The sequence below is a fragment of the Ips typographus genome, linkage group LG16 (genome assembly GCF_016097725.1).
Source record: "Ips typographus isolate SLU linkage group LG16, UJ_Ityp_2.0, whole genome shotgun sequence".
Lineage (NCBI taxonomy): Eukaryota > Metazoa > Arthropoda > Insecta > Coleoptera > Curculionidae > Ips > Ips typographus.
Genome location: NC_138437.1, coordinates 4490466 through 4511869, shown reverse-complemented (window position 1 = coordinate 4511869; position 21404 = coordinate 4490466). Strand labels below are relative to the sequence as shown.

General features: G+C 33.3%; 1 protein-coding gene across 2 annotated transcripts; it reads right to left on the bottom strand.

Moving 5' to 3' along the window:
* Positions 1 to 857: 857 nt before the first annotated feature.
* LOC145738955 (uncharacterized) lies at positions 858 to 15767 on the bottom strand. 2 transcript variants are annotated; one of them, XM_081994162.1, is made up of 4 exons: positions 15606 to 15767; positions 3434 to 3756; positions 3302 to 3371; positions 858 to 2999 (listed from the first exon to the last, which is right to left on the bottom strand). In XM_081994162.1, exons 2-4 carry the CDS (start codon positions 3750 to 3752, stop codon positions 1127 to 1129), a joined length of 2262 nt encoding a protein of 753 aa, XP_081850288.1. In that variant the 5' UTR covers positions 3753 to 3756; positions 15606 to 15767; the 3' UTR covers positions 858 to 1126. The 2 variants fall into 2 exon arrangements, with proteins under 2 accessions (XP_081850288.1, XP_081850289.1); XM_081994163.1 differs by lacking the exon at positions 15606 to 15767 and adding an exon at positions 8215 to 8370.
* Between the last annotated feature and the right edge of the window lie 5637 nt (positions 15768 to 21404).

Genomic DNA, 21404 nt, shown 5'->3' with positions numbered 1-21404 from the left:
TATCATCAGAACCCCTAGGGTGAGGTGTTTATAACAAGAATTAACCCCAGAGTTTATCAAAGTTTCTGACAAATCCACACGCACTATACACACATGGGTTTACGAAAGGGATTTCGAACTTAACAATGAATTTTGATTCAATAACACACCCCTATCTCTGGGATTTTAAGTCGGGCGGTTTGGCATTTAAATCCCGTTTTATATGAAATTAAATTCTATATTACGCTGGCACACAAATGTCAACAACATTCAACCTTTACCACACTACATTAAAACATTCCAGTTGATAATTTTAAGCAACTCTAATTACAACTGTCATCAATAATTTACCCGCATTAGTCAATGCCTGATTTATTAATTATCTTTCTGTTTATTACATAAACACGATATTTCTCACAGGGCCAGTCCTAATGGCATTATTCAACTACAATAGAAACAATTTAAACCAAACCACACACAAAAGGATTCTGTGACAGTATAGTAGAGAAGCAGAAGCACCTAAGGTTACGATATATAAGATTTCGTTTCAGTTTTCAAAATTTTGATGGTCTGAGGTTCTTTTCAATATAGTCAAAACATATACAGGATCGTCCAGTTTTAAGTGTCAATAATGTTTTTTTGCTATAACTGTCAGACAACAAGTACTTATAGTTTTAGTTGCAGTAATTGAACACCCTTTACAAATTTGAAAATCTGTCAAAAATTTTGTCCCGAAATGAAATCTCCAAAAATTGAAACAGCAAATTTCAGCTTACATCATAATAAATTCACACTATATATCTACTTAATGAGTTTATTACCAATCTGGGCCAATTACCACTCTCCACCTGGGTTATTGAAACATTTAGACAACAATGAACAAAGTGAACAAATTTATTTTATAATACGCTCAAATTACAGCCTTTTAAATATATTTGTAATGTAAACAGTCTTTAGCTGGTCTTTTTTTAAGAAGTAGCAAACATGGAATCCATAAGTAGAAAACTATAATGAGTAAGTATACGTACTCTAAAAATAATTAAACATCATAGATCCGTTAATAGGTTCGTCAGTTCTCTTAAACACATGTCTATATACAGCTATTCTATACAACTAAATCGAAGAACATACAACCTCAAGTGTAAAGTTAATTAGATTTATCGACAGGGTTTACCTGTAGTTTTGTTTTGTTAATATAGAATAGCGTTCCTATAATGATCATTACAGCACCGTAAACAGCACATGCGCTGATCACGGCTGTGGCCCAAGTGTTGGGACTGTGCTCAGCTAACCGCATTCTAACACCCTCGTCATTAACATATCCTAACGAATCTAATGATCTAGCTGATCTGGATAGAAGGAAATTAGGAGCTGGTTCGCATCCAGATTCTCGTACATATTTAGCCCAAGTTCTATTAGAAGCTAGAATGGTTCTTTGAGATCTGAAAGGTTTTCTGCCAGTGGCTGTTTTGTTCATAACTAAAGGTAGTCCAACTTTGTCATCGTAGTTGCAAACAAGTAAACGTTTGCGTTTGTATTTTCCTACAGTGACATCTGCAGCGCCTATAGTAGACCCTTCTAAAATACTTAAATCCCCTTTTTCCATGTGGGCCCAGTCCCATAAATTAGCCACCGAACAATCGCATCTCCATGGATTACCGATCAATTTTAATTTTGTAACTTGTGGATTGAATTCGATTTCTCGAGGTGAAAAGGTCGACAAGTTATTGTAGGTTAGGTCGAGGACTTCAAGTTTAGGCAAAAGTTCTAAAAAGTGGAAATCGTTCGGGGAACTGAAATGGTTTCCTGACAGAATTAAAGTTGTTATATTCCTCGTCCAAAAGAAGGCGTCCGGTGGCAAGAAAGTCAAATTACAATTACTGAGGTCTAAAGTTTGCAAGCGTGAAAGTTGCTTGGGGAAGAGCGGACCTGTTTTTGACACACGAAGCGGGTTTCCGGCCAGTTGAAGTTCCGTCAAGTCCGTATAGGTGAAATTGTTGAAAAACAATGTGGCATTAAGCGGACGGCGCAAGCCGCAGAAGTTTAGTTCCAAACTTTCCAAACGGGTCAAATTTCCAAACAGACCGGCTTCCAAATTGTTAAGATCGTTACCCGACAAAATCAGACGGCGCATCGATGTCATTTTAGAAAACGAATGCGGAGCGATGTGAGATAGATTGCTATATCCCATGTTTAGATATTCCAAAGTTTCGAGAGGCGATAATAACTTAACAAACGCGTCGTTTAGCGGATTGTGAGATATGTCCAATTCCTGCAAACTTTTAAATTTATGGAACGTATCAGGCAAGCGCCGTAAACCGCAATTGCTTAAAGACAGTTTTTGCAAATTTGTTAACGGTGATAAGGCAACCAGTAAATCAGAAGCAAACAACGTGTTTCCTGAAAGATAAAGGCTTCGGATTTTGGTCACGTTCGAGAAAGTGTCTTCTGATAATGGTACAGTCAAATTGCAGTAAGACAAATCAAGACTTTCCAAATTGGATAAAGTCCTAAGGGGAAGACCCACATCCACTCCGGTCAAATTATTTTCAGCCAGCACTAGCACTCTCAAATAGTGATTATTAGAGAGCATCGTCTCGGATAATTGATTCACGTGCGAGTTTCTCAAATCAAAGTTTTCCAACAACGGCAGCTTTGCCAGCACACCTTCCCAGTTCATCTCGGGCACAAACTTATTACCCTCGAGTTCTAGAATTTTCAAATTAAGCTGCGCAACAAACGTATCCTCTCCTATAGCGGATAAATTGCAATGATTCATCTTCAAAGTTTCCAGGCTAGTTAATTTCTCAAACGCCCGGGTATCCAAAATATTTAGAGGATTTTCAGATAAATCCAACGTGGTTAATGCCGAAATATTTTCAAAGAAGTGGTCATTCAGGAACTCTAAACTACAATTACTTATATCCAAGTATAATAGAGTGCTTATAGCTAAGAAGGGTCCTTCAACGGGATTCAGAGGATTGTTCTGCAGCTCCAGAGTTATAAAACCCGCAGAGTCACTGAAAATAATATTTTATCATGACATTTTCGCAGCTATATTATTAATGGACTTATACTATTTTATTGTCAAGAGACTCGATGAGGTACGCTTCATTTTTACTACCGTTTCTCTAAATTAAAACCTTATGATTTGATACGTGACACTTCCTCAACACTCTCTTCTTTCCTTCACATAAAAAATAAAAGTATTCATTTTGTTAGTTTACTTTTTGACATTCCTTAACAGTTTTAAGATAAAAATTACTATACTAAAGTACTACACTAGAAAAATGAGATTGTCAATATACTAAATAATACTTACAATAAGAGATCAGGATCGATCCTTCTAATCCTATTACCAGAAAAGTCAGCGTCAATTAAATAGTGTAAACCTAAAACACATAACAACTTTTGTAACCCAGGATCATAAAATAGCAATCAAATATCAGCCAACCTTTAAAAGATTCCCTCTTTAGCTCGGTCATGAGATTGTCCGCCATCTGTAACCGTCTCATTTTGATATCAGCAGGGAAAGGCTGAACATCCGATATCAAATTGTCGTTCAAATCCAAAACGTAGACGTTCATGCTAAGTTCTTCGTAAGGTATTTGAGTTAAGTTGCTGTTTGAACAGTCTGTAACCCAGTTGATACGGAAATAATGACAATCGCATTCGTCCGGACACTCTTGTTCAGCCAGTTCACCATTGAACGAATGACATCGTGAAAAGAGTTCCAATAACGATAACGACAGGATGTACAAACGAAGATCCATTTTTCTGAAACAAAGGACGTTATTACTCTTAGTTTTTTTCTCGTTTATTATTAGGTTTTGCGAGGGCAATAAAAGTTATTGCGGAGGTCTGTCGGTAATTTGTATCGAACGCCAATTTTAAGTTAAAAAGAGGAAATTGAGAATTAAAAATTAAAACCATCATATTGTTCCCTCATATTTATAAAAAAGTGTATTCAAATTACCGATAAAACAAGTAAACAAGGGACGTTTTACCGTAAAATTGTATTGTTTATTTTATATTGTTTAACTAAGAAGAAAGCAGAATGTGTTAGCCAAACTAAACTTAATGCAAATATTGCCATAATATAAATCAAAGCATTTTTAAGTACTACTCAATATAGCAAACAAGAATTCAAGCATTCAAGATTTTGTAAATATCCTGAATACTATTCAGGATATTTACAAAATCTTTCAAACAATGCTAAAAGAGTTCACAAGTGTCCTCAGCATTATTTTTTTTTTTTTAATTGCCAAACACCTGTAGAAATATATTAGCAATTCTAGAGGTATTTTAATATCACAGGAAAACTCCTAAAAATTGCCAAATGTCTCCACAAGTATCCTAAGTCTTCAAAGATATTTTTAAATGACATAAGTTTCTATGTCTGAGGCATCGAATAATTCTGAAAAGCTCCGGAAAACATTTGTGATAAAAACACATGTTCTAAGCCTTTCACGAAATTCCAAATGCCTTTAAATAGTACTATAACCTTCCTAAAAATTGCCAGAGGCTTCTACAAGTGGCCTAAGATTTCTAAGATTATTTTTTAAAATTGCTGGTCAAATAATATTTTTGAGAGCCCAGATAAATTTCATCTACACGTGTTTTAAACCTCCCAATAAATTTACTAAAGGACTTTAAGATCACCTGAAATTAAGAAGCTTCTCAATGGTACTGTAAAGCTCCTAAAAATTACAACAATTACAAGAAAAAAACTGTCAGAGGCCTTTAGAATCGTTATGGAAATGCCAGATATCCCTAAATACTAGAATTATTCTGGAAATGTCTAAGGCCACCAAATATTTATGAGTGCCCCGAAAAAATTCCAAAAGAAAAAAACTGTCAAAGGTCTTTAGAATCATTATGGAAATGCCAGAGATACCTAAATACTATTGAAAACCTTTACAAGTCTTACAACATTTTTTCAAATTGCCAGAGACTTTTAAAAATATGTTGAAAATGTCAAAGCTCTCTGAATACTACTGGAAAGCTGATAACAAATGCCAAAACAAGTGTTGTAAGTCTTGAAAGAAGTCTTTTTATTGCCATAAGTATCTTAAATTAATTCAAAGCTTTCTTAAATCTGGCAAAGCTCCAAAATTTGTTCAGAGATATCTACACTCGTTTTAAGTCTCCCTCGAGGTTTAGAAAATGACTTTTAGATCAATTTGAAAATTCCACAGGCCTCTACAAGTGTCTTAAGCTTTACAAGAGTTTTTTATAACTGTCAGTGGCTTCTAGAATTATTCTGAAAATGCCAGAAGTCTTTAAATTATTTTGAAAAGCTCCTACAAATTACTTGAAGTCTCTACACGTGTTTCAAGTTTTACAAGAGTTCTCCAAACATGAATGAGGCCTTCACCAGTATCCTATAAGACTAACAAGTTGATTTTTTAATTTGCTAGAGGCCTCTAGAATTATTTTAGAAATGCTAGAGATTTTTAAATAAATTTGGAAATCTCCTACAAACTATTAGAAGCCTCTACACGTGTTCGAAGGTTTATAAGAGTTCTCCAAACAGGTCTGAGGCCTCTACCTCAGTATCCTAAGACTAACAAGATATTTTTTTTAATTTGCTCTAAAATTGTTTTAAAAATCTATAAATATTACTAAAAACCTTAAAAAATCTAGGTAAGCCGTCCAAGTCTTTCTGGAAATGACAGAAGCCTTCAAACACTACAGAACGTCTCCCAAACATTACCAAAAGCCTTTACAAGATGTCCTAAACTTTCTAAGAACATTTTGAAGTTGGCAAAGCCCTTTATTTTCTATCTGACAATATCAGAGTCTCTAAAGTCTCTTAAAAACATGTCCGAAGCTTGAAAGTACTACTAAAACTTTTTTTTAAAATAAGGGAAATGTGTAATTTAGCCGTACATAAAACATGTTGTTGAATGTGGTCAAGAACCAAAAAATCAATTCAATATTGCAAATGCACCCAACAAAAGGTTGTGAAAACTGTGCTTTAGTCTAATGAGTCTAAGTTCAGAATAAAATATGTTGCTTTGAATATTTTATGCAACCTAGTTGAAGATTTATTGTAATAGTTCCTGAACCTTAACTTAGTTAGAAATAGAATTGAGTGTACAATATTAGTACAATAAACATATAGAGAAACTAAAGCAGAATTTAAAGTGTTATCTACATTTAGCAGTGAGCCTTCTGAGCCCATCAGTAAATAAAAGAGCATAGACTGCTATTGCTTTTGCTTATAATACTCATCTGAAATATTAATGACTAACTTTTTCAAATAAATAAATGGTTTTTTCCCAACACATCACATACACTAAACAAATGCTACTGACAAAATTTTCCATTAGGATGTAAAGTTTACTAATTAGACCAACATCTGTTTTTGTTCAAATACCAAACAGGTCCTTACGACAACAGTATCAGCCTTTAATAAAATATAATTTCCTACGGGTCGTGACACCTGTATAAGGGCCTGTAAAATAAGTTTCATTATAAGGGTTCTGTTGTCGCATTAGTCCGAGTTGGAAGCATTTTACCCTGAAATGGTTGCAAAATATAAAATACAATAGCCTTCTATCCAGAAATAATGTCTTTTAAGGGACTTAAGTGTACATTTAGGTTATTTCTATGTCGAGATAACCGTTAGACCTTTTGTTTAATTGTTTTTGTCGCTCTTGTGGCTTATTTTGCTCAGGGGGTTTTTATTTTTCTAATTAACTTCCTTGCGGACAACAATTAAGCCCAGCCTTTTACAGTCTATATTTGGTTGCGACACATTATGAACACATATCGAGAAATGTTTTTCGCTTTTTAAATTGTCCCCATTTTCTTCTCATTTTATATCTAAGGAAAAATAAAAATGGAGTTTAAAAGAAGCGCAACTGCATTTATAAGTCCCGGAAACACAAGACATTTTATTTAAGGACCCATATACTTCGTGAAAACATCAATTTCGTGTTCTCCATTTCGTGTACGGCTTTTTAATTTTCTCAATTGATTTTCTTCGGAGTTACTTCATCGAATTCAACATTTATTAGTTCAGTTGGTTTCGATCTCTATACGTGCTTGTTTCGCTTAGTTATTTGTTCAATTTATTTCCGCGTCTATAAAAACCATTCAAATTTCTCAAGTTGATTGACTTGTTCCAGTGTGCAAGAAATTGGAATATTAATTAAACTGGTAAATTACCATTTAAATATCAGTGGGATTACACCCTATATTAGTGTCCGTTTGGGGTTCTGAGGGCATTAAAGGTTTAACGGTTTCCTATGAATGTGACCGCAGAATTAAATCTATGTGACATAGCTATGCTGTTTAAACCACTATAAAGAGGTGAGAATTCGTATATCTAGTGTGTCAAGTTAATTAGGTACAATAGAAAAATATTTCACATTGCACTCAAGTATGTAATTAAAATGTTTCGTGAAAATGTTACCGTGAAAATGATCGTTGCATTGCATTGAGTTGATTGATTTCGGTACCTGAACCAAAATGAAAGCATTAAAATAATTGTAAACGCCAAGGACTGCATTAATCATTCCGTATAGCAGTGAAAGTCAAATTCGATATTTCCTTTAAAGTTCATCCGTGAAATATAAATCGTTATTTTAGGAGGGTGACGTTTTCCCTATGTTGAAACTGATCTGTAGTCGTGATTGCTTTTCGCTGTTTCGGAGCCATTTTACTGGCTCATTGCGAAAAACTGTAATTAAAAACGAAGTAAGAAAAACAGCTTGCACTATTTTTAATGCTTTTAGTTGGAAAAGTAATTTTTGTGACCTAATTCTAAGGACTTGACTTTAAAAAGTAATTATTTCACGGTGTAAGTGTAAAAAAGTTGTGTTAACATGTTTTAGTCAAGTGGTTTTCATTATTGACTCTGAACCGCAAAATGGTGTTAATTTTTTAAAAAAACGTTGGTAGCTGGAAAATCATAAACAAACTACGTGTCACAAAGCCTGACTCATATTTTACTCATCCTGCAGAAATTTCCTAATAAAAGAGAGACCGTAAAAAACCAGACTGTCAGAAGTGTTGGCCCCTTAAACAAAGACAAATGGCACAAGCACTTTATATTGATTTGAAATTGCTATGGTTAGGGTCATTTTCCCTGCTTTATGACTTGCAAAAACTGAAGGCACTAGGGTTGGAAATATAGGTCGGTACTTTTAAAGTTTCACAAGATTGAGAGCGTAATGCCCGGTTTTAAAACGCCGATTTTTCTGAAACTGAAACGATGTTTGTCACCTTTTTTACGTTTCAGTCAGGAGGAGCACATATCACTTCACTTTGGCTACATAAAAACTGCAGAAACACTCACACGACCTGCTAAACCTGACTTAACCTAACCACTTCGGCATTTGAAAGCACTTTGTAACTTAGTCCGACAAAACGCAGTTTATTCACTTTAGTCCTGTTTTTATTAGTTGAACCACATCATTGGCAGTTCAATCTCACGATTATGCTTATTTGCAATAACAATGTAGGACATCATGTGACTATAAATTAACACCGATCCTGTTTTCGACAGGGACAGCTTAACAAGTTTATAACCTACCAATGGCCTGCTAAGGCCGTATCAGATTATAGAAGCCTGTTAAATAATAATCACGTTATTAAGACCAGATCAAACTGGCTAACTACTTACAAAATAATCAGGTAAGGCATTCATTATTTAAGCTTTATAACTTAAATTATATAGTAAAAAACTCCCTTTGCCTCTCTTGAATATTGCATTATTATCATTCTAGTTTTTGTGAGGTTTACGGATTAGAAATGTGTAACTTTCACACTATTTTTAACGAAATTTAAAATATTTTTTAAGAGCTGCTTAAATTGTCTCTCAAATTTTTGTGCTAAAGAAAAAAAATCCAATTTTCTCTGATATCAGACAAGAAAATCTAACATTTCCTACATTGCTGCTCCTAGCACTGCTTTTAAGCAATGTTTTATAATGTGATAGCTTTATGGAGTAGTATTTGACAGTTACCACCATTGTGACAGATCTAAATATATCCAGAATATACAGTTACACATCACAACTGCCAAAAAATTACTCATGAAACTATAAAATGCATAATAATATGATTTACAACTGTATTAACTATAAAAGTGCTTTTAAGCATGTTTTGTAGTTTTTTAGCTTTATGGATTGGTATTTGACAGTTACCACAAGCAATGTTTTATAATGTGATAGCTTCATGGAGTTGTATTTCAGAGTTACCACCATTGTGACAGATCTAAATATATCCACAATAGACAGTTCCGCGTCACAACTGTCAAAATTGTATTCATAGACCCATAAATAAGCATTAAATATGATTTGTACTGATTGCACTGCCTTTAGACAATGTTTCATATTTTGATAACTTCAAGGAGTAGTATTTGACAGTTACCACCATTCTGACAGATCGAAATATATCCAGAATAGACAGTTACACATCACAACTGCCCAAAAATTACTCATAAAACTATAAAATGCATAATAATATGATTTACAACTGTATTAACTATAACAGTGCTTTTAAGAAGGTTTTGTAGTTTTATAGCTTTAAAGGTGACAGTTACCATTGTGATAGACTGTCAAAATTTAACTTTTGAAGCTAGAAAGTACGTATAACGTAGTTTAACACTAATTTTCACGTTTCTCAAGTGATTGTTTTACTTTAATAGCTCTGTGGATACAGTTGACACATTTGAAACAGATTAAATTCAGTCTGAAACATATATTCGTATGTCAGAACTGTCAAAATTTTATTCATACCCTATAAACCAGCATTAAATATTAGTTGTACTGATTGTACTGCCTTTAGGTAATGTTTTATAGTTTGACAGCTTCAAGAGAGTCGTATTTGACGCACCAGCATTCTGATAGATCAAAATATATCCAGAATAGACAGTTATAGCTTCATGGAGTGGTATTTGACTGGTTCCAAGTATATGACAGTGATGAAAATAACAGTTACACGTCATGACTGTTTATTTCTACTAATAAACCTATAAACAAACATTTAATATGATTCACAACTGTATTAACTATAACAGTGCTTTTAAGCATGTTTTGTAGTTTTTTAGCTTTATGGATTGGTATTTGACAGTTACCACCATTGTGACAGATTTAAATATGTCCAAATGAAGGCTTTTTCAAGTGATTGTTTTTATTTAATAGCTCTATGGATGACAGTTGACACATTTGTAACAAATTTATTTCATATGTCAGACAGCTGCAATAGTTGTTTTCAAACTAAGTTTAAACGTTAAGTTTGGCAAACTTTTTGATTCAATTTATTGTAGATATTAAAACAGCTCAATGATATTTCAACAGAAACATCCTGGAACATCAAGTTACAATGAACTTTACTAAATATTAACGAAAAAGATAAATAGTTTTAAAGTTTTAAGGCCGGAAGATTAAACGTGGTCACAAACTTTTTAAACAGTTTTGCGAAAATTACTTTTTCCTCTGGAAAAGGCTGATTAAAAAGTTTTGACACAGTTTACCTGGTTTTTTTTGTTTAGTATTAGATATTCTTGTTATAGATTTGATGAATTCACCTTAGAAATTGCACAATTAAATAAGGCTATAGTAATAAAGTTGTGTGGCTAGAAGGACCTTTATTAAGCCCAAACATGGTGCTCTGAAGGCGTTTAACTTAAATTGCCAATTATAAGATCGATTTTACAATTTCGGCCCTAATAAAGCGCAATAGCGTTAATGATCTCCAGAGTAATTCTTCGAAATTACTAATTAGTCTCTGGATGCGTAAAATTTTCTGCTTGGAAATCGTAGACCCTGGAAACATCTTGTTAAGGCCGATAAGCCAGATTGAATTTCCTTATCGAGAACAGCTGCGTTATTAAAAATATGTTTGAATCGCTAAACAAGGAAAGTCGTAATTAAATAAGTTTCCATTTGACCTGGAATTGGAACGAAAATTTTTATTAAACGCTGACACTGACGCACAACCTGAAATTTGGTGAATCGGATATTTGAAATTCCAGGGGCGCTAAGGACAGAAATGTCCAAAATAAGATCCTAGCGGAACTTTTTAATTGAATTTCTCTCGTTCTGATTACCGATATCTGGTAGTAATTACAAAACTTTGCATTTACAATCGACTCACAAACAATTGAAATGCGTTTTAATTTGCAGACCACTCTAACCAGCTTTAAAAGCAAAAAAACTGGAAAAATGTTTAGATTTTCCTACTACATACGGTAACTTTATAATAGATCTATTGTCAGTTGAGCTGAAATAATTAGAAGTACACGGAAATCCCATTATCCAATTGAATTATTATAGGAATGCGTTACTCTCAATATGCATATAAATTTCAGTGCAACAAATGTATTCATATATAATTTTGAGAGCAATATAACATAACCACCCTCATTTCTAACCGGCAATTTTAAAGGGTTGAATTAATTATACTACACCCTCAACGAATAATTTTCCAAATCCATGAAAGAGAAAGATTTAGCATTAAACAGCGACTTCCAATTCAAAACATTGGTCTTAATCATCAATCAAAAGCCGCAGCTCATTCAAACTGGGCAGCTTTTTAATTAGTAGAAAGCTAAATTAAAATTTTAATTGACCAAAAATGTCTGGTATTATTAACATTGCGAAAATTCGGTTAAAATTTGATACCCAAAATTTGCCAACAAATTTAAATTGATTTTGTACTCAGCTGCATTATTTTCGGTTTCACCACTCAACTCGAATAAAATTATGTTTTATTTGAGTGAGAAAAATAAAAAGTGAATATGTTTTGATAAACACTCTGTATGTAGTTTAGAAAAGTTTTAACACACCATAGTTGAGATTGATATTATTGATTTTAACCTGGAAAGTATTGCTTGGGAGGTTTTCGAAAACTTTACCGAGAACGTAAAAGTAGTTTTACTTTTAGTTGGTTTAACTCATTTTCTTTGAAACTATATCGTATAACTCATATTTTGTGCGGCAAGTGTGCATATGATTTAAATATTTTATATAAAACTACCCAAGAAAACAGCTATTGTACTGCTTATACGTAGATGGTATAAAATTGATATTATCAGGTATAGTAACCTTCCTGCTGGTTTATTTCCTTAACAACCACTAATGAATTTTGCTTATTTTTAGTATTAAAAAATAATTATTGTTTTAGTTTCATTCAAGCTTCAGCAACTCAGATCTTAGTTCATTTGTATAACAAGATGGATATAATTATCTCTAGTCCAATTATGAAACTAACTCAAGAGCACTATAGGAGATCCGAATATTTTCATGCCTCTCTTGAACCTAGCGTATAATTATTTTACTCTTTACTGCTTTAGAATATCTTAGCTCAGCACATTTTTGTATATTAAATGTTGTTACTTTGTTATACAAGCACACAAGACAATAATTATGCTGATTGTTTTTTATTGCTGATTTTTATGTTACACTAAGCAAGAAAAGCAAGTAACGTAATCTTGTAGTGCTTTTTTACGTTATTTGATAGGAGATTTAATGAGGATTCCGAAAATGTGTTTAAAACAATAATTTTCTCACTCCAAGTGGGTTTTACTGGCAATTTTGTCCCTGACTGTCCTTTGAAACTGTGTTTCTGACAGTTCAAACTTTGACACCGCTTTTCTCCCTAACTGCACTAAACCCTGTAGTGTTTCTTCCTGCTATTGGATAGAAACTTTAATGGGGATTTCAAAAATGTGCTTAAAACAGTCATTTTCTCACTCCAAGTGGGTTTTACTTGCAATTTTGTCTCTTACTGTCCTTTGAAACTGTGTTTCTGGCAGTTCAAACTTTGACACCGCCTTTCTCCCTGACTGCACTAAATCCTGTAGTGCTTTTTCATGTTATTGGATAGGAAATTTAATAAGGATTTCAAAAATGTGCTTAAAACAATCATTTTCTCACTCCAAGTGGGTTTTACAGGCGATTATGTCCCTTACTGTCCTTTGAAACTGTGTTTCTGGCAGGTCAAATTTTGACACCACTTTTCTCTCTCAACTGCACTAAATCCTGTAGTGTTTTTCCACGTTATTGGATAGGAAATTTAATGAGGATTCCGAAAATGTGCTTAAAACAGTAATTTTCTCACTCCAAGTGGGTTTTACTGGCAATTTTGTCCCTGACTGTCCTTTGAAACTGTGTTTCTGGCAGTTCAAATTTTGACACCACTTTTCTCTCCCAACTGCACTAAATCCTGTAGTGTTTTTCCACGTTATTGGATAGGAAATTTAATGGGGAATGCAAAAATGTGCTAAAAACAGTAATTTTCTCACTCCAAGTGGTTTTTACAGGCGATTATGTCCCTGACTGTCCTTTGAAACTGTGTTTCTGGCAGTTCAAACTTTGACTCCGATTTTCTCCCTGACTGCACTAAATCCTGTAGTGTTTTTTCATGTTATTGGATAGGAAATTTAATGGGGATTTCAAAAATGTGCTAAAAACAGTCATTTTCTCAAACCAAGTGGGTTTTACTGGCAATTTTGTCTCTGACTGTCCTTTGAAACTGTGTTTCTGACAGTTCAAACTTTGACACCGCTTTTCTCCCTAACTGCACTAAATCCTGTAGTGTTTCTTCATGCTATTGGATAGAAACTTTAATGGGGATTTCAAAAATGTGCCTAAAACAGTCATTTTGTCACTCCAAGTGGGTTTTACAGGCGATTATGTGCCGGTAGGTAGATTATGATTTATGGTAGTTATTTTAAGAGTGGGCATGTGACTGCCTAGCTAAATTATCCTCCAAAAACCACGTGATATTTGTCACTAACCTCAAAACTGTCAAAATTTGCCTAGAATTATTTTTACAAGAATTACAGTTTAACACAGTTTCAGAAACAAGACGTGGTTTTCTGTAATACATAAGCAGACTATTTAAAATTTATCAACTTTTTAATAAACAGGATGTTCTGGATTTCTTATTTCTTTTATTTACTTAAAATTCTTTATAATTTAAATTGTAAAACGTTAACAATAAAAGGGTAATTTTGTGTTGCATAACATAAATAAAGGAAATCTTCATTCATTTATTTTGTATTGTGGGTCCCAACTCATTTTATAGTTAATAGGTTTGACGTAGTGTGCTTTTCTATGCATTGGTTTGCTGGCATATTAGATTTATTAAATGCCAGCAAACCAATGCATGCAAAATGAATAAAACAATTCTTTGTTTCTAAAAACAAACAAATTTTAGCCCTGAAGTTGTAACAAAAATAACTTTCCCTCTATAATATTAAATATACCAATTACCAGTATTGTTTACCTTCACCGACATACATTTCAGTTGGCATTGTAGGAATTATTATTACAATTTCTTGTGTAGTAATAATAACATCTTCAAGGAATTTTATATTAAATGCACGTAGGTTTGATTAGCAACAACTTAATTACAAATGTTCAGACTAAATTTCCTAGTTATTTACTATAAAAAAAAATCTTTAATTTTCTTCTTTGAGATCCATTTCGGTTTGAGTAAAACGTCGTAAAATCCTTTCCGTTTCAAAAGGCGTGCGTTTTTGATATCGCATCCTGCATCATCAAAAACAAAACATTTTAGAGGCAAAAAACAGTGGAAAATGGGCTTTTTCCCGACTTTGATGTATTATCCAAGTCAAAGCATTACATTATTTATCGACCACGAATATTTTAGCATTGCAGCGGAAAGTCAACGACTGCTGCTAAATAACACGTCGAATTTTACTTTAAAAAGTTAGTCCAGTAAAAATCTTAATTGTTGCTAAAAGACAACATCGTCAAGCTTTTAAACTAGACCTTGTTTAAAGCAATTATTTAATATTACATACATAGTGGTAATAAGTATCTAAGTGTTCTGACTCATTTCCACCAAGAAAATCTTGAACAACTTCTGATCTTTTGCAAGTCAAGTGAACAAATAACAGCATGACTCTGCTTTAAAAGCTTTCATTTTCTTGCTGTTAAAATGGCCGTTTATTTACGTAACTAATTTCAAAGTGCAAAAAACCTGCACAAGTATATTGGCTATTAAGTGCTAATAACCACTCCAAACTGTTACTCAAGTATGGTCATGTTGCTTTCGTAATGTTTTTTTGGTAAAACTAACAAACACCACCCAGTATGTTAAAAACAAGTTTAAAAATTTTTGAAAAAGGCTTAAAAGACAAATTTACTTGGTCATGTGCTGTTTAGCGATTCATGACTTTTGAATAAACAATGGGAAGTACATGCTAACGTGAATTCATCCGTGACATTAGAATGTTTGAACAACAAAAAGGATTTCACTTAAATTTGCTCATCTCTTATACTAGAGTAGGTATGCATTAAAAAGTTTGGTACTTTCATTCAAATTTCATATTCTAAACTTAATTTACTCTGTTAAAAGCATTCACTCTGACTCATTCTGCACCTACGTGCATAAAACGTATTAACTTTAAAAAACTGCAGGAAGTCTTTTATGACTATAATTGGTTAGGGTTTGGTTAAAACATTATTTTGAATGTACTTTGTACACTTTAGAAGAGGTACTACCATCGAATACCCTGGGTGTAGAAATTTCGAATTTCCCTGTGATAAAAGCGCGCGCACCAAACGAAAAACAAACAATAAACGAATATAACCTCACATTAAGTGAAAGTTTTAACCCGACTGAAAAAATCGAACTTACCTGATTTAATTTAAGTCAAGCACTAAAACATTCGTAGTGTTATTAACTCGGCGCATGACTTACGCGTTAGCCACTTTGGATACAGAAACAACAGTGTACATCACGTAACTGTGGGAATGAGGAATGAGATTGTCTGGTCTGCATTCGCTAATTGTAGTACCGAGTACCCACGCGAAGGTTACTTCGGTACTCTCCGTATGTTGTAACTAAGCTCGATTATGCCAAGCTGACGTATCTCGCTTAATAGCAACACCGTTCTTGATTGGTTTAGTCAGTGGCTAAATATCAGAATCAGTGAGAATTTGTGGACAGGTACCTTTATTGCATATAGGTGCAAGACAACTATGGACAGTACCGTGCGCAAGCACTATTCGTTCTTATCCATTCCAGCTTTATTTAAGTGTTGGTTGCAAACTTCCAGTTCTTCTCTAAAGAATCCTTGATCCTTGACTCAGAATCAGTATCATTGCTCAGAACCGACTTCTTAAGAAACTATTTCCTCTTCCAATCATAGTTTGTTTCTGATTCAGCTATGAAATGTATTGAATGATTATCCGTCAAACCGGAACAGCTGTATGTTACAGGGGATCCTAAGAAATTTTGTCCCAAGTTGAAACATTCCTACAAAATAGACTAACCTAGTTAAACCAGTGATCATCCAGAATGAAACGAGAATCAAGAGCATTTAGAGTAGAGTAAAGCGCCACAAACTTTCAGTGTCAAAGTGTCAAAGAGAAAGCTTGAATTTTACACCTTGATTATTGAGAAACTAGAAGGGAAGAATTCCTGAGGAATATCAGAAAATTGATAAACAATCAACCACCACCACCTCAAAACAAGATAACTGAGAAAATATTTGATAAAGCAATTCAATTCTCAATTTGGAAGACTTCTATCTGATTTGAATCCCAGCATTCTTTCATTATATCTTCTTCTTTGCCAAAGGTAGTCCAGAAGGTCAGTCAGATGCTGGTTTTCAATTTCTGGCGTTTTTTGCCAATCTATGGTTCTCTATTCTGGAAATGTGCTCATTCCAAGAGCGCGTGTCTAACTACGTCCTCTGTCTAGCATTCTTCCCTAATTTCATTGCTCCTTCTTTGATCCCAAAGTGTGTTTCATTATATCGTCTGTAAAACCAACTTGTTCAGGGAGTTGACTTAAGATACTAGATTTGCAGATGTCTTGGAAATCAGATTGAGAACATTAATTACACTGTATGAGGAATTTTGGTTTAGTGGAATTGGTGGTGTTGGAAGCAGTTAAAGAGCAAGTATTACTTACCACGCAAATATCCTGTACATATACCCAGCATATTCCTTTTCACACAAGGTTTTAATTCAGAATATTCTTTGTTATCCATAATACAAGAATATATTATACATATCTTTTTTGCTACAAATCCCCAATCTCTGCAGAAACAAACTTATTTTAACAATCACAACGTTTCTATAGAAGCTGAAACAGACCAATAGGTAAATTACTGGTAAGAAAAATTTGACCAGTAAATTACTGGTAAGTTACAAATATGTACTGTGTTTCTGCTATTTCAATATTTGACACCGCTTTTCTTTCTGACTGTACCAAATTTTGTAGTGTTTTTTCAGGTTACTGGATAGGAAATTTAATGAGGATTCCAAAAATGTGCTTAAAACAGTCATTTTCTCACTTCAAGTGGGTTTGACAATTTTGTTCCTGAATGTCAAACTGTGCTCAAAAGTTTTCTTGTAGTATTCGATACAACACGTGTTTTTGAGATTTTTGACAGTGATCACGTGACTGCTTAGCTAAATTATCCTCCATAAACTACGTGATGTCTGTGACTAATGTCAAAACTGACAAAATTTGCCTATAATTTGCAAGAATTACAGTTTAACACAGTTTTCGAAACAATACGTGTTTCTGAGATTTATGACAGCTATTTTGACAATTGTAAGTAAATTTCTGGTAAATTACCAAATTTTGTATTTTTTTTTTTTAGGTTATTGAATAGGAAATTTAATGAGGATTCTAAAAATGTGCTTAAAACAGTCATTTTCTCACTTCAAGTGGGTTTGATAAGCAATTTGGTTCCTGACTGTCAAACTGTGCTCAAAAGTTGCAAAAATCAAGGTTTAGAAAGGTTTTCTTGTAGTATTCGATACAAAACGTGTTTCTGAGATTTATGACAGTGATCACGTGACTGTTTAGCAAAATTATCCTCCATAAACTACGTAATATCTGTGACTAATGTCAAAACTGACAAAATTTGCCTAGAATTTGCAAGAATTACAGTTTAACACAGTGTTCGAAACAATACGGGTTTTTTAGATTTATGACAGCTATTTTGACGGTTGTCAGGAAATGACCAATTGTTTAAATGATAATATATTCAGATTTGCGTCATTTTTCTCGTCTCAAAAACATATTACTTGTCATAATTTAAACATGAGATAGTGAAGAAAAGTGACAAAAAGCTGATAATGCTATTTTTTAAAAAAGGCTACTTGTTAATAAAAAAGTTACCAGAATTACTTTGTCAGACAAGTTTTACTTAGTATTTATTTTATTATTGACAAACCAAAATCTCTAAACAATAAATAACAAATCAAAACTGACTGACCAAAAATGACTTGGTCACACTGAATTTTACTTTACCTGACCGGTAAATAACCGGTCACGGTAAATTTACGCCCATCACTTCCAAATCTATGTTTTTAAGTGAAAATTCTATAGCAAGGGAAGTAATTTTCCAGGTTGTATAAATACATAATGTTCTTTAACGAACGCTCTGATCTTTCGAGTCAATTTGCAGACAACTGAAACAGAAAGAGGCAATTTATTTTAAATGAAAGTCTCGAATGAAAAAAAGATAATAAGAATCGTGTGGTCAAAGGAAGATAAACAAAGCTGCTAGTTCTCTGCTCCTGCGTTTTGTTGTTTATAGCAAAAGTCTCTTTTAGTTTTTTTTAATTGTCCTGATTTCTTTAGTTGGGTATAATCATTTACATGTAATCTAGTTTTCTTTCAAATACATGAATTGGAAACCATAGAGTAAATAAATATAATGATAATGTCATAAAGCAGAAAACACACTCGACAACATCGTAAATGTATCGTTATATTGGAAAGCAGTCAATAAGTACAACTTATATTTCCCAGTTTTCTTTCCTCCTGTCAATTGTGAAGCCATTTTCGTAATGTATTAAACATGATTGGTGTGTAAAAACGATCTCATGGAAACACTTAATGACTTTCTTAAGTAAATAATATATTTACCGCAGCAAAAAATAATGCAATTAACCAAATCTTGCAGAACCGCAAACTGTTCTAAGGTAAAAAACCAATAAAGAAAAAATTGCGTAACTGCTTCTGCATCAGCTTCGACTGAAAGAAAGTTTTGAAAGCTGAGACGTAGACAATTAAGCCTGCTTACTTATTCAGGGAAAAAGTCTTCCAATTTTAATAGCTTTTAACTCTCATTGGTAAAAATTCAGAGCGGGATATCCAATGCGTTAGAAGTAACATTGGACTTTTGGAACTTATTTTACTACAGGTCATATTGCAAAATCAATAATGTGGGAGCAATCTTTAATTAGCTGAGCTATGGAACTGATGGATTTTAGGGTTTCATGAAGGAGAGAAAATGTTTTTCGGACATTTTCATTAAAATAAAGAAGTGAAAATCGTTTAGCCACCTGGAGGGCATTATACTTAAACGGAAGTGAATTTATACTCAATGGAAAGGCGTTATTCTAATGGGTTCGATATCGTTAAAACGGTGTAAAACAGTTGGCGAGAGAACGAATTCCACAGAAAATGATAGGAATAAGACTGTGAGGGTAACGGAAACGGTATAGGTGAGATTTAAACCGACCAACTTTCAAAGTAGGAAGGCTCACTATTTATGTGCGGCACAACTACAGCTTTGCCGAGAAGTTCGTTTGAGGTAAACGTAATAAATTTGCTTTCATTTATATTTCTAAATAAATTGAAGCCGGTTTTCACAGCTCAGTTTATTTAGCAGAAAATCGGTGGCATTTTTCAGGTTTTGTTTGGTCTCTTTGGCTATTTCTCACGTCCGAGATATTTCGTTTCTTTATCTTTATTCCCCTTGCTTCGTTTTAACAAACTGCGTCCACCAGCAACTCGACTAGTCTGCGGACAATCTTAATAATCCACTATATATTAGAAAAGTACATTACCTAGTGGAAATTGCAGACAAAAATACTTCAAGCTTTTATACTTTTCCTCTCTATCTGGATGTTCCAAAAACCATTAAGTTTAACTCTGTATAATACTATGCTATATGTAGAGATTTACACGCTACTTGATTTAGGACTAACCTGGGTTTATAAATCGATCCAACACATTTCTTTGGCACAAGCTGAAGACAACAAAATAACAAATACCACAACAACAAAGTAAGAGAACAAAGGTGGTTGGTGTGGAGTGGAGTGGAGGAAAATGGTGAAGAAGAAAGAAGATTAAATTAGAAGACCATCACAAATCAAACATCACAAAAGATCTGCGATCTGTGAAGTAAATGAATCCGTAAATTATCAGTTGAATGACTTTTGAATATTGTCACCAAAAATGGATTCTTCTTTATCATGAAAATAACTCAGTTTTACTGGTTAGACACAATCATAACACAAGAATTGAAACTTGGCTTAGCAGATGTTAATTATGTCTAATTTGTTTGCATATTCCATTTCGACAAATCAACAGCATTGTAGTCAAACCGCACCAGACAAGAAAAAACTCCTTAAAAAGTTAAAACTTTTACAAAAAGAAGTGCTGTAGGTAAACTTTTTTACAATTAAATCACAGTTATCAGTTTTTACATCTGGGCATTACTAGGAAAAGTTCTTCTTCATTCTTAGCCTATGCAGAAAGAATATTTAGAAATCACATATATCTTGTTCTCTAGTAGTTTCCATGATAATTCTTGAAAATTTGTTTGACAAAATGGTAATGAGAAACTAGAATTTTCAATTTTCTAATTCAGATTTAGTGTCATCTTTATTTTCCTAAAAACCTATTAATAGTGATGGATAAATCACCAGTATTATAATTTGGGATGATCACTTATATGTCACTTTGGTCATAAGAAGGTTTGACTATTTTTAGAGTCTTCCATTCCTGTTATCGTTTTTACCCTTTGAATTTATTGTAGATCACATGCAATTACATATTGATGTTAATTTTTGAATCACACACAGCTTCTACTCCATCCTTTCTAAGATCCTTGATCATCATCTATTCCTTATGACTATTGAAGATAACGCTCCTAAACTTAAAACTAAGCATTTCCACAAGATTGTACATACAAAACATTTCTGAATCTACAGTTACTTCAGCCTTAATCCAATTTAACTTAAGGTACACAATACAATTTTCGTTACGATGGTAATACATGTAATTTAAGTATGTTATAATAATAAAAAAGCGCTTTACAAAAATTCACTCAGAAAACTATATGTTGTTCTTTTTGAAATCGTAAAAGGAATAAAAACTAAGGTTTTCCGCAAACATAAAACTCAATTGACTGGGTAAAATCTAATATTTATATAGCCTTAGCATAATAAAATGTACACACTGACAGAGACACAAATGAGATTACTGGAAACGCTAGCATCAGACTAAAAGCTGAAAGCTATTAGGTGTGTACCACTTCGCAAAACAAACCTTCTATATCTTCACTAGTACTGCGCAATATCGCAAAATATTGCTTTCAGTTTATTGCGCATTAACGGAATGATTTCAGAACGTATCCAACCGCAAGTTGGAACAAACCTATTTACAACCAATATACAAAAA